General features: G+C 44.7%; 1 protein-coding gene across 5 annotated transcripts in view; it reads right to left on the minus strand.

Annotated features, from left to right (window-relative positions):
• Positions 1-165: 165 nt before the first annotated feature.
• The window catches only part of ELL2 (elongation factor for RNA polymerase II 2), a 44,687-nt gene continuing 30,785 nt past the window's right edge, over positions 166-14,067 (minus strand). For 4 of the 5 annotated variants that reach the window (XM_035889318.1, XM_035889320.1, XM_035889319.1 and 1 more), the window contains 7 exons: positions 12,709-12,833; positions 12,480-12,570; positions 10,144-10,705; positions 7,728-7,797; positions 4,590-4,761; positions 3,568-3,612; positions 166-3,429 (listed from right to left, as the gene is read on the minus strand). In XM_035889318.1, coding sequence (XP_035745211.1) covers positions 3,313-3,429; positions 3,568-3,612; positions 4,590-4,761; positions 7,728-7,797; positions 10,144-10,705; positions 12,480-12,570; positions 12,709-12,833 — 1,182 coding nt within the window. In that variant the 3' untranslated portion in view covers positions 166-3,312. The remainder of the gene's footprint in view (positions 3,430-3,567; positions 3,613-4,589; positions 4,762-7,727; positions 7,798-10,143; positions 10,706-12,479; positions 12,571-12,708; positions 12,834-14,067) is intronic. The other variant, XM_009649612.2, reaches the window with a different exon arrangement.

The following is a 14,067-nucleotide window of genomic DNA, read 5'->3' on the forward strand; positions in this document are numbered from 1 at the left end:
CCCCCCAGCTCCCCCAGCCGCTCCCCAGCAGCCTGGGGCTCCAGACCCCTCCCCAGCTCCGCTGCCCTTCTCTGGACACGCTCCAGCCCCCCCAGGTCCTTCGGGGAGGGAGGGCTCCGTTGGGAGAGGAGCCCCCTGCCCCCAGACAAGGAAAGACCAAAGTCCTGGGATTGCAAAGTTAACATTTTATTGAACTTAAATTGATGTAGAACAGAGGGGCACGAATGGCTCAAGTGTTCATCAACAAAATGCCCCAGATGTTTCACGTAGAGTCCTAATACAGTTTGCATGGAAACAATTGAAAAAGTTGTAAAATACTCTCCCAGGTCAGAAAGGGGGATTCACAGCCCTGTTTTAAGCCTTTGTGCTCCCAAATATTGTCCTGCCTTGATCGATTTCATATCCTTCCCCAGGAGAAGGTTATGGAATCGCTGGCCACGCTCTCCCCCACCAGGTACAGAAATGGGTAACAGCAAACTCGGGAAAAGAACCATGCGTCAGCGGCGGCGCGGGTCTTGGCACGGGTCGACACTCACCCACCCGGAAAGCCTGGCGGTGACATTGCTGCCCAAAAGGTAACGAATGAGCAAAGTTACCACATCGGCACTGAAACCCATTTCTGTGTAAAGTCGCAGTAACTCGCCCCCAACAGCTGTCTGTGTGTTTTACAAAACACTTCCAAAAGATTTGAATATTAGTCTTTTGGGGGCTTTTTTTTTTTTTTTTTTTTGACAGCTGACAAGGTGGTCTGAAGACTTAAAAGCAGGCAAGTGAGCTGCTTCGAGGGGCAGTTCAGAGAACACCTACAATTTAAAAGAAACCAATGACTTTGGGCAGAGTTTTTCCCCCCTCAAGCCCCAGCAAGACTGGAAAGCAGCCCCCTACCCTGTGCTTTCTCCAGCCAGCTGGACAGGGCTGTTGCCTCCCTTCCGACCATGTATTTTTTTATAAACTGTAGCGGGATTCTCCGCGAAGGAGACGCGCGCTGTTGCCCCTTCTCTACATCAATCATTTGCTTCGCGCCCGTCGCAGCGTAACCCCGCCGAGATGCCACCACGGGCGCTGCTTGTTCCTCCGAGCGAGTTTTCCAGGAGAGGCAGCGACAGAGGCCCCACTCCAGCGGCCTCCCAGCATCTGCTGGACAGGAATGTTGGCTCCAGGCGAACCAGAGACTCACAGCAGTGTTTTGCAACACGTAGGCTGTCGGGTACCTGCAAGGCTTCAGGAACGCGCAACGCAAACAGGCAAAACCTTCCATTAAGGCCTTTACAGTAGCTCGTCAGGTCTGACGACGGTAGGCAGTGCTGGACCTCTGGAGCAGGACCAACCTCCAGCTGTAAACCAGAAGATGCCATGAGCACACAGGCCAGCGGTAAGGGGCGAGGGGGGGAGCGGGATCGGTCACTGCACGGGGCCCCAGCGACACAGCGATCGCGCTACGAGTGCCCGTCGGGACGGGCGTAGCAGCGTCGCACGCCCGTGGTGGCGGTCACCGTCAGGTCTGGGTTTAGATCAAGAGCACGGGGCTGCTGGAATGGGTGCCGGTACCGGGGGCTTCACGCCCCTTCAACGGGAGCAGCCGCTCCCTTCCCAGGCTGGAAGCTGCGCGGCTGCGGCACGGCCCCTGCAGTTCGGGCTGGGCACGGCAGCGTGTGCCCGCCCGGGGACCAGTGCAGTCGTTACAGCCAGGTGAAGGCAGCTCTTCACGGGAGGCAGGACACCTCCTCCTCCTTTCGCCATCTGAAAGGCGGAGCTGCAAACAACCGCGCTGACCCCAGGGACCCAGAGCCAACCGGGTCCCCGGCAGGCAGCAGGGAGGCCGCGCCTCGCTTGCCGTTCCATCCTCGCCAGCGTGACGTTTTGGACCCACGAAATTTAAGGCAAAGATTCAATTGCTCCCCTTGACCCGGCCGCCTGCTTTCTGGCCATCAGGCATGTTCTGGTTTACAGAGAGAGACAACGGTTTTCTCCGACCCTGGAGATAAAGCCTGCCAGCGACACCACCACAGATTTTGGCAAAGGTTCTCAAATCGGATTTGTAAACATAATGCTTCCCTTTTCAGTTGGCAGCATTTCAAAAAGACAAACGCAGTAAGACACACAAAGATTTTGCTCAATTTTGACCAAATAACCTGTGTTTTCACATGATAAAGTAAGCGATGGTCTACATCAAAATAAACCAAAAAACTGCATGAAATGAAAAGTTTGTGCTGTTTGGTGATCACAGTATTTTATCGTTAAATACATCTGTTCTTCGCTATATTCCTGGCACCCAGGACAAAAAGTCTTTAAATATATATTTCATGTAGGCAATAGCTTCTTTGCATATCTCTCTTCAAAAAATACTTTATAGTAGTATATAAATAGGCAACCTACATGTTTAACTTTATAATCTTGCCCCAAAACTATATATGTTTCATTTTTGTAAAGTATCAATTTCCCCAATATTATTAAAGCTGACAAACTATTGAAATGGAAATGCTCTCCCCTTCCACAATAGAAGTAGCGATTTTATAGGAAAAACCTACGGCAACACTCGCCAGTTGTTTTAACCTGAGCGTTTGGCCTACTTAAGAGTAGCAGCTTTTTTTTTTTTATTTTTTAATATCCCCATCAGCCACGCTCACACCCACGCATCCTCGCACGCACACAGAACAGGCACACACTTCCAGACACCGGTAGGCCACGTAGCGCTTCCCAGGCGCTTGAGCCACGCGGGAAGCGGTGTAGCTAACGATTTAACTACACTGAACACACACAAGCAAACACCTTAAGGCAACCACTGCAATGGGGGGTTTAAGTTGCAGGGGTGAGTTTCTGTTGGAACAAAAGGGGCTGTATACAGCACATACACACGCCTCTCCAACCCTCCAGAACAGTGTGATTTTTTTTTTTTTGTTAGTTTTGTGCAAATTTTTAAACCTTCTACCATTTAAGGCAAAGAGTTTGCATTAACAAGAAAGGTCAGAAAACATCCTTATACTTATCCAAAAGCATTTCGGTTTGCTACAATATTTCCTTAAAATGTGCACAACTTCGCAGTAGAGGTACTGGGTCCCCAGCATCTACTGATAAAATTATTTCAATGGACAAACATAAGTCTTGAAGAAAAGAAGGGACCAGAAAAAGCAGCTTCAAATATGCATATAAGCAACATCAACAACAACAAAAGTAGTTAACTTAAGTCTGCTAATACTGAAACTTCTGTAACGCAAAAGTTTGATGCTAATTTTTAGAGCCTTAGAGCAATTAATCTTAGGTTTTAAATAAATAAGCTTCAGTTCATTCACATGTCCCGGTCGAAGCAGAAGACTAGTGCCACGACTCTGCTTGCCGCTGGTCAAATTCCCCTATCAGTCTCTTAATGTGAGACAGCTTGTTGTGGAGATACTCGCATCTGTACTTCTCTTCATAGAAATTGGGGCTAGACTGTAAAGAGAGGATAAAAAGAAAATTAGGGCATGAAAACATTTCTGCAGAGCTTAATATTTCATGTCCTTTGCTTAAAAATAGCCTTGAGCCAGCGTCAGTGACGACCACCTCCCACAAATCGGGTGTTACACGTACCTGTTTTATCTTTCGATACTCTTCTAAGACCTCCTCATGAAGGATCTTCAAGAAAAAAAAAAAAAAACAAACCCAAAACATTAAGACAACACGAAGAACATTTCACTACTACCAGAAAATACAGGTTTGTGTAAAACCCTAAAAATACGCTCAGTTTTACTCAAGATACTTTCTTGTCCATCAGCCGAGCCACTCTCCTGCATCACAAAATAAAACCCCAGCCCCCCGTATCAGCTATTAAACCTGTAAAGAGGCAAAAGGAGCATGGGCTTAAGATTCCCTTTGAGAAGTCGCTCGCGCCGCTGTGCTCTCACAGACAGCTCAAACGGGTGGAGTTTGAGGGCTGAACAACTTCTTGCATGGCTTTGTCAAGCTACAAAAAAATCAGAGCAGGGTCTGAGCACGTACGCACATTCTGGAAGGTTTCCCTTTGTCTGACCGAGCAGTACTGGGGACTTTAAAACACTCCTGCTCACAAATGCGTTTTTGATCTGGCCAAAACCAAAACGAACCCAACCAAAAATCCTCAGCACGCACACAGAACGAAAGGGTTCTGATACTGAACATCTGGAATTCCTATGTCCGAATCAGAGAGGTCCAGGCTGGGAAGCCAGAACATCAGGTTGCTAAAATCGTAGCTAGCATCAGCCACCTGGGGGGAAAGTCGCGGCGGCAGGTTAAGTGTATAAAATCACGTGGAATAGAGGGCCGGGAAAGCCTCGGGATCACGGCCGCTGGTTTCCACGCCATTCCGATCTTCTCCCCCAACCTGCCCAAGAGCCCCCCCTTCACCCCTGCGGGCGCTGAGGCATCAGCGAAGCCTGAGCCAGGCTGGAGCCGCCAGCTACGCGACCCGTTACCCCGCCGCAGACACTGAACCTGGCAAGCCTTTTTTAAAACCTCATCACTGCAATTTACCGGAGATAAATATACCGGAGACTCTGCCTGTGCTGAAAATGGGGACTTTTGGAATGGGTAAGAGGGAGATGAAACACAATCCTCACGGTTTTATCCTCCTTTACCTGATACTCTTTGGACCCTGGAGAAAGAAGCTTTCGTTGTGCATCAAGCTTCATGAATTTCCTGGTGATACCCTCTATCCGAGCATGCAAGCTCCTGTATTCGTCATACTCTGCATTGAAGTCATCCTTGTAACTCTGGCGTTGCTCGTATGAGACGATAGCTATGTATTTTCTAACGGACAAATAAGCACACGCACAATCATACACCAAGGACATCTCACAGCGAATGCCAAGTGCAGACACCCGAGCTTCACGTCAGTTAGCGACGCGACTGACTTCGCTTCTACACGCAAGCAGACATGCTTCAAGAGGATGTATTCTAAGTAATTACAGAAATGCACCACATTTTTGTGACCATTATTTGCTAGAATTTTAGTTTTTAGAGTTTTTATTCAGAAGCTGTGCAAAAAAAAAAAAAAGTCTAGCGTACTTAGAAAACATTAGCAATCATTCAAATTAGAAGGACCCATAAACGCATCAGCTTCAGCGAGAAACTGCTAGATTATTACCTTTCTACAAAGGGACAGGCTAATTAAGTTATATTTACTTTTGAAAATTAATTTTCATTACATTTTCATAAGGGACTGCATTTATGGAGTTGGATGCAGTTTAGTTTTTTGGCTACATTTGTGTCTGTCTAAGAGCAAAGCACAGTTAATGACAAAATTTGATTATTTCAGCGAGCACCAGTTCCACCGCTGTGCATTCAACGAAGGCAGCTGCAATGCAGCAATAAAAACCAGCTGCAGAGAAGTCTGAGACTAAAACCAGCCCATCTCAGCGCCTCCTAGGAGGGCAAAACCCGTGAATGCTTGAAGCCACTGATGCGATTGGAACTGTCTTCGTTCCCCTCTCCCTCTGATCGACATGAGCGGATTTAACGAGCTCATTACACAAATCCCAGATGAAGCGGCAACGCGGGTAACAGATACCATCTCCCACTGCTGTCACACCCATACTTCTGGTCCTCCTCAAGACCTGATTTCCTTTGCACGACACAGGCACCTCCACATGGGGGCGAATCCTTCAAACCACCCTTAAGATTAATTTTAACGAGCAGTAAAAATTTAACAAGTTGAAAGCCTGGACCAACGCCGACAACAACTTTTGTCGGTGATGTATCCCAGGCCAGGTGCACCTGGTTAGAGTACTGGAGAGTGTTTAAAAGAAAACTGAAGATGCCTTCAACGCTTTGGGAGGTACGTGTGAAGCGACGGCGCGGAGTACGGGCTTACGCACGGTCACATCCCACGGCAAGAGTCCTGGCACGGGACAAGAGCCCAGCAAAGCACTCGCAACCCAAGTGCGTGGAGAGGGAAGAAACGGGAGCAGGAGTGGGGAGGAACATGAATCGGTTTTGGTTTCCTAGCTTCTGCTTAACCTTTCCTTAAAAATCTCGAGTTCCTTTTCTCTCATAATCTTTACATTAGGAAGTACAGTATCTTGGTGCTAGTGGTGTGATCATGCTCATGCCTTGCATCGTGCCTGGAGACAGCGAGAGAAGCTGGAATAAACTCTCAGAGTCCTTTAAAATGCATCGACCCGCAGGTGCTCTCAGGTTTCAATCCTGCTGTCATGATCAGGCTGACGTCCGAAACACCACGACCTCATTTTTTTCCAGGACACCGTGGCCAGCAGCTTATCTGTGAGATTGTTCCAGAGGTTGTTCCTTTCACAGAGAATTCTTCATTCAAGGTTTTAGTCGCAGACGGAACTAAACCAACTTTAGGAAACCTTGCACGAAGGCTTTTGGTTTTTTTTTGGTTGGCACCCAATTTTTACATTAGATTACATCAAATAACCATCTACCTTACTTCTCCCTGCCGCTGCTCTCAGCTCCCTGGGAAGCAGATAGTGAAGAGCTGAATCTGTTTCCACCCAGCAGAGGTTTGGGATTAAATGTCAGTTTGAGGTTCTCAGCCGGACACGTGAAGCGCTAAGCTAAGGCTTCCCCGCGGGACCAGCCTTACTTTGTCTTTCCATGGAGCGTTGCTCCCCACTCTGCCCATCTCCCCACAGAAATAGCATTTTATTGGAAAATGACCAAGTTATCCCAGTTATTCCACTGCAGCCTCCTTCGACTGTCCCATTTTTAAGAAAAGGCCACCAATAAAACAGTGCCAAAAAATCCCAGACACCAGATATTTGCAGCAGCTATTTCTCTGTTTTACAACAGTAGAGAGAAATTCTCCTGATAGAACAGTCTTAATATTCTAAAAAAGTATTTAGGCAACCAAATGAGTCTGTTATTACAGTTCTTTCATTTTAAAGCAAATCCTTCAATACTTATCACAGATGAAATATTTTTTTTTTTATATACAGCAGGTAAATTTTAACTTCTGGGCACGTTGATCTGATGTGTGACAACTTGTTAAGGAGCTAAAATTAAAGTTACTTATAAAGTTAAGCTGTAATTTTATAGACTGCAATATGCCACTCATTGTAGATACGTAACATTTCACATGCAGGTTCAATGTGTTTTTATCTTGCTTTGCAGTCAAAGCTAAAATTTAAAATTTGAATTGAGGTTTTTCTGTTTTCTCTAGCTCTTTGGTCAGCAATTCTATGGTGAAATGGGGTATTTTGCTGTAGCTTCGAGCTAGTCAGTGGCCATTTCACATCAAAGCTTTAGAAATAATTGTGATGGTTAACTCCTGCTAGTCCATATATAGGCTTTGTAATGCCAGGCTTTAAAGCCTGCTCTCTTCCCTCCCCACCTTTCCAGGTGCACTAAGCCGTGAAAACACAGGGAAGATTCAGATTTACATACTCAGTGTTTTAGTACTCAGCTTTCCTCCTGCATTGCCTCACCTCTAAAAAGGAAACAGTCACGTTCATATTCCTTTTCTATCGTGTTCTTGAAGAAGAATGAAATTACATGTTTTAAGTCTTCTTTGAAAGCATATTAAAAATTCTTTTTAACACTACTTTTTCCCCGCAATAATTAAGGGACAGCCCCAGAGTTTAAAACCTGCAGGTACTCAAATAAGGCAGCCGGGTGACTTAAAGGAACTGGTCATTATTCTAAAATTACATTTTGGTAAATTTTCAATTTTGTAGCTAAATGAGAGTTTTTATAGGTGATTTTTCAACTGCTCCAAGGGGTGCCAAGAGACTCTTAGTCATTATTTTACTCACATGAAGTAGTCTGGTTGTTCACTTGTTGAGGAAGGAGGATCTGTGGAGGCAGTGCAAGTTTCTTTAACTCCTACAGAAAAGCAGAATTTTGACACTTGTGATAAGCAGATTTTTAATACAGCCAAGCAATAACAATCTGACGGGCTTGAAAAAAATCCTTTACAGTTTTATTCTCACAGTAAATTACTTACTGAGCTTATTCCAAGTTAATATTAGGGCTCACACGACCTTCCCCACAGTGGGCAGTGCCGGGGTTTAGAAAGAGGGCACGGCCACTTTATCCTACAGGTTCTGCACTACTGCAGTATTAACCCGAGGTCAGCGTTTCTTATTTGAAGACATGATGCGGCATCTGCACAGCCATTCAGGTTATGCAGCAACAGATGTAGCTGTCCAAAAGAAGACAGCTTGAGACACACACACATATATATATATATATAAATACACGTATATATGTATAAGCGTCCAGGTTCCAGCAAGAAATAGAGTAGAAAGCTGAAGTTCTTTTCATGCCGTGTTTTTATCCCTCCATCCCAGCCAAGTACGGATAGCCAAAGTTTGATTTAATTTCAGCAGTCCTCTAAGCAGGAAAGTCAACAGCATTGTATATGGGTTACTGCCGTTCAGGCTTCAATAACCTGCAACAAAGACTTGCTCCTCATTAACGTAGCAATACTGGGTTTGAAAGTTATTTGCACTTGTAAATTGCTCTGTTGCTCTTTTAAATGGCATTACAAAAGCACAGTACACTTAATCTCTAATCCCTCTTTTTAAAGGAATATTTCAAGAGCCCCTTACCTTTTCAATAAATAAGAAAAAAATAGCCACCATAAAGAAAAGTTAGCTGGAGCAGGAAGGAGCACTCATATCTCAGTAATCTCTGCTCTTCATTTGGGGTTTTGCGGCAAGCTTAGCACACCCACAATCCTTTATATTCGTTATTATCTTACATTGCCACTGTTTAAACACAGTATTTCTGCTAAAGCACGGCCGCTCTTGCCAATCTCTAAGCCATCTGAGCTTTAAGTCATGGGGAGAGAAAAGAGCTAGCATGTGATGTTCTCCCCAGTTCTTTTGCTTTTTCGTATTAAAGCAGTACAGCAGGAGCAAGAAGTGTAAAAGCAGGAACAAAATTTGAGAGAGGAATGCAGACAGTAATATTCGTAGCCACAGTATGTACCATACAACTTATGTGAACAGTTTCGCTGCCAGCATTTCCTTTCCAAAAATTCAAGTGCATTTGCTGGCATGGCTCGGTCCATTTGAAAGCTTCAACGCAACCACCAGCTAGAAATGTAGTACAGATTTTTCTCCTTCCCTAGCTGTTCAGAATTTGGTACTGGCTTCTGGAGAAAGATGCTCACGTGCAGTCCTGAGCCGCGCAGGCACTGTGCAGAATGCCCAGGGTACATGTGAAAAGACCCTTATCTACAGGCACACCACCACTACAAAGAGGCACCCTGCATATTCCAAAGATGCCTCCGGGCTCTGATACGAAAGGGCTAAGCCTGACTCCTAAATGGCGAGTCAAACCTCTGAAATTAGAGGGCACACAGGTTTAACAAAGAACTGAACTCTGCCCTATTTTGTGTGTGTTAAGAAGTGAGCTATTCTTCGTGTGTTTCTTTTGCTTTTCAATGTCATTTTAAGTGCCTACCATTTCTACATCTTCTGAAGCCCTAGGTTCCGCAGCTAAGATGGGGAGGGGCTTACAGCACAGTTCAAACCAAAGTTCTAGTAAACCACACGCCAGTTTATGCAGGTTTCAGACTTCCCATGAAAAGGAAGAGTTGGACAAACCTCGTGTCGTGATACATGACAAAATAAATTTACGTCTGATCTATGTGTTTCAGTAAACTAGTACAAAATAAGGTTTTTATTTTCAGCATACAGACTTTAAAACTTGCTGATGGAAAAAGCAGAGTAAGCTTCAGTAGACTGACAGTTTACTGGAAATAGAGAAAAAAAAAATCCATTCTTTGCGTTTTTCTAGTACCCAGCCATTCCTTCTAACATACTTCTGCCCAGCAGCAATCCATTTAAGATTTCCTTGTTCTAATGATTTTTGTAAGACAGAGTGAGAATTCTTAAAGATTAACTTAATTTTAGCTAAGGTTCCAGCAGAACAAGTCCAGCTTCTGGTTTTTGTTGTGTTGGTTTTGTTTTTTTAAACTAAGTTATAATTTTTGCTTTTTTAAACTAACAGTTATAATTTTTGTTTTTTAATGTAATGCAGTGGCGGAAAAAAAAAATACTGATTCTTGGTGACCATAAAGTAGGGATAATGGCAAGGCACGTAACATACAGCAAGTGAAAAAACAGACCATTTGCATTTCCAGTCCCTGGTTTTCCTGGTCCCTTTTCACCGGGGTTACCCACACCATAGTTAGGAAAAGCAGCGCATTAATAACTTCACCTGAATTCAAACGGGAGGATTTTTTCAGCTTGGCAGTTTTTTCTTTCCTAAGGTCTTTCTCCTCCTTGCTCGCACCCGTAGTGTCCTGTGTTTTGCTTTCATCCTTCTCCTTACGCTCCTTCACCTTCTCGGGCTTTTGGTGCACCACCCCGTGCTTCTTGCCTGCGGGCCTGGGGGCTTCCACCGGCACGGCGGCAGACGCCAGGATCCCCAAAGGAGTCTGAGAGGTATATTTTTGTTGCTGGTCCTCGTAGATGCTACTGCTATTTTGACTGAAGCTGTCCACCGGCAGGTCTTGTGTCCCCTGCCCCTCGGGGGTGCTGGGGGAGCCAGAGCTGGCAGTTCGAGGAGGGTTGGAAGTGGGGAGGAGCGCGGGAGGCAGCGGCAGAGGAGCGGGAGTAGTGGCGGCTGCGGGACGGGGCGGCGGCGGGGCGGCAGTGGCTTTCTCACCCGAGGCAGGCAAGTGGCTGCTGAGCGATGGCTGGACTCGACTGTTCAGGGGAGATATCCTCTGCTTTTTGTTCATCAGAGGAGTGGTAAAATCGGAATTCAAAAGCCGTTTCTGTAAGAAATAAAAATTAAAAAAAAAAAAATTTAAAAACTCAGCAGAATTAAGTTTTCTTAGCATTTCTGAACAGGCAATTATTGAAAACACATCTTTCTTACCTAAAAATAGCTGGAACAAGGAACTACTGCAGCTAAACACATGGTTTATTTCATCCTCAGTTTCTAATCTTATGACTGAGCAAGTTGCTCCTCAGCCCTGCAGCTAAAAGGCTTTGGGAGAAAGACGGTCTCTCCAGCAGCTCTACCAAAGGCTTCACCAAAATGAGGAGGTCAGGTCGGCACTGTTTAGGTACCGATTTCAGTTCGGAGGTACTGGCCCAGAGTCAGCTTTTGCTGTCAGGCAGCCCCAGGATTTACTGAAGCAGTCCCGAGAAGCAGGCCGCGCTTATCAGAGCGCGCGAAGTGCAAAGCTGATAAGAACAGGTAACCCCCCCCCTCCATTTTGCCTCAGTTGTCATTCCAGCTGTTCTCCAACCGAAATGCTCACATCCTCTTCCCCAGCAAGCATACACTGCTCCTGCTGCTGTACGAGCGGCAGCTTGGACCAGGAGTGCCGGGCACGGCTCTGTGCCACCCCGTTGAAATAAATCCAGACCCTGTGTGCACAGAGGCAGATCCCTGGGACCTGCACCATTTCACCCTCTGACTGGAAGGAAGTTAGGGAAAAACAGAGGTGTGCTCTCCCTCCTCTACTTAAACGTAAATATCTCAGTGGTAAAAGCCTTCCCGTACTTCCCAGCTTATCGCTGTACACACACAAGCTCTCCTGTTCCTCAGTTTTCAACTGCATTTACTGAAGTGCAGTTTTAGGCACAGGAAACATCAAACTTTTCCTTACAGTAATGCCTTTTATGCAGAGTTTTCCAAGCTGCTTCTAAAAGGGCTTGCATTGTCCTCGTGTATTGGTAAGACGGCAGGACATGCGCGTTTTCAGCCTGAAAAGGCTGGGGGAAGGCGTAGGTACTACCTGCTGATTCAGACCTGCCTTATCACACCCGGGCTACCCTGAATCAAAATGGGTGCTTAAATGATGCCTGTAAGGAAAAAAATGATATATATTCCACCAAGTGGATCACTACTTAATTTGTCCTTACTCTAGACTTTCCTGAGCTTCATATTTGAACCGCAGCACAAGGATGTTTGTGCATATTTTATGAATTATAACTACCATATCACAAAGAACCTTGAACACATGCAACCACGGATCAGGAATATGTACCTTATCTTGTCTTTAGGAGACCTTTCCACACACCGAGATGAACAAGTGATGTGGCAATACAAAACAGTTTTAAGTATTTAACCAGAAAGCACAGGGTTCTCTTGCAGCAATGGGTAACCAAAAAGTCCAGCAGGCGAGCTGAAACCCCACAGCTGAGTTTAGGGTTCTGCAGGGTCAACGTGCTGGGGATGGACAGTTACGATTTCGGCCAGCGTGTTGGCTGTTGAAACATGACAGCAGTGGTCTCTGTCACAGACCTAGGTGTATTTCCAAAATACTGTGTAGACAGGAATTGTCCACTTTTCTGAATATTTTAATAAATGTTCTGAAATACAGAACACTAAATATAGCGCTATATAGCACCGTAAGTTTTTTGCAGTCTTCAGCAGCGCAGCCATCTTAAAAAAATATATTACAATCCAATGGGAAATAAATGCTTCAGTTTTTCATGTGTTAAAGACAATACTAGTGCTTCACATCACAGCCTTTACACCAGTATAAAGTACGATAAATCTTAACGCACTGTAAATAACGTCAAAAAAATACAAAATACCTGAGAAGTTGATGGAGCATCTTTATTAGAAGTTACGGGAGATTCCAAATGGCTGGTGCTGGTGGCATTCTGAGATGAATTTAATTTCCTGTAAGGATGACCCAACATTTCAGGTTACAAGGCAGAAATGTCTACGTCATAGTGCTGTCATTGTAGGGAAGACAGACATTAATTTCCCAGAAGTTTTTTAAATGGCTGTTTTCCTTCCCCTAGAGACTGAACTTACCTAGAAAGTATTAACTCCAATGACTGCTTATCTATTTCATTGTATCCAGGCCACTCTTTTTGAATTTCTTTAAATACATAATCCTTCAGAGTGTAAGAATTATCCTTTGGATTCAGGTTGGCTACCTACAGGCAGACATTTAAGAAAATAAATGTTTATTATACCTAAATGCAAACTACAGAAATAAGATTGGTATTGCAAAGCAAAATCAAAGCTTAAAACTAAATCACGCACCACTTTTCCAGGTTTTTTAGATGTGAAGATCAAAGCAGCTCTCTTGTTATGAGCACCAATTTAACAAAAATGTGGTCAATTTGGGGTGTAGAAATTTGGATGTAAGAAAATCCCAAACTGCTGCAAGCACGCAGGAAATGTCCTCTATGAAAACCTCTCTCTGCACCACAGACCTGGGTTTTTGTCTTTAAGATAGCACTGAGAATCAAGGCAAACTATGCCAGAACTTTAGATCTTCACTGCGTGAAACGCGTTGAGAGGCCTAGTTTTTATTTTTATTTATTTTTCTTTTTTTAAGAACGGAAGAACACCCCCTCCACACACAAATTCAGAGCTGTTCAGCTTCAGGAGGACACAGCTATACCGCGGTGGCAGGGCACAGACTGTGCCTGGAACAACCCACGTTCTCCATCATCCCTTTAATGACCGCAGCATGTCGTCATCTGTCTTGACAAACAGAATTGCTTTTCTTTCTGAAGTGCCTGAGACACAAGAAACCACAGCTTTCTACCGAACAATCGTGCGTGATAACCTAACCGGCACTGAGCTGCTTTTAGTGCAAAGTGAATTATTCATCTATCCCACTAGTTTTAAGCCATATCTAAGTTTTACTGAGTGTGAAAAAAAGTAACTGTACTCGTATCTAATGAGCTGTATTTTGGAAACAAGACTCAGTGCTAAAGCAGTTAAGGAGAGGCCCAGGCGCGCTCCTCCATTTTGCAGACACGGGGTTCGTTAAGCAAACCATCGTCATGAGAAGGTCGTGTGCGTGCCTTGCTGTGTACCTTTGAAAATAAAATGGGTTTATATCTTCCCGAAGAAAAAACCAAAGTATACTGAAAAAGTTAAAATGAGCTAGTCCAGCTTGCGACCATCGACACCTACAGTGCTGGTTTAGACTTCATCACCTGACATCGCTTCAGATTTCAGAGAAAGCCTCAAAGAAGAGTAGACTCTGTCAATTTGCCCAACACAAAATGCAGAATAACTCATCAACACATCACCATCACTTTCTGCCGCTTTGCCTATTTTTCCTCCAAATCATGGCAGATAAATACTGCTAATTTGTGTGTGTGTGCATGTCTGTCTGGCCCCAGCTTAAAAAAAAAAAAAAAAAAAAAAAAA

Source organism: Egretta garzetta, unplaced genomic scaffold (genome assembly GCF_000687185.1).
Source record: "Egretta garzetta isolate BGI_Z169 unplaced genomic scaffold, ASM68718v1 scaffold12, whole genome shotgun sequence".
NCBI lineage: Eukaryota > Metazoa > Chordata > Aves > Pelecaniformes > Ardeidae > Egretta > Egretta garzetta.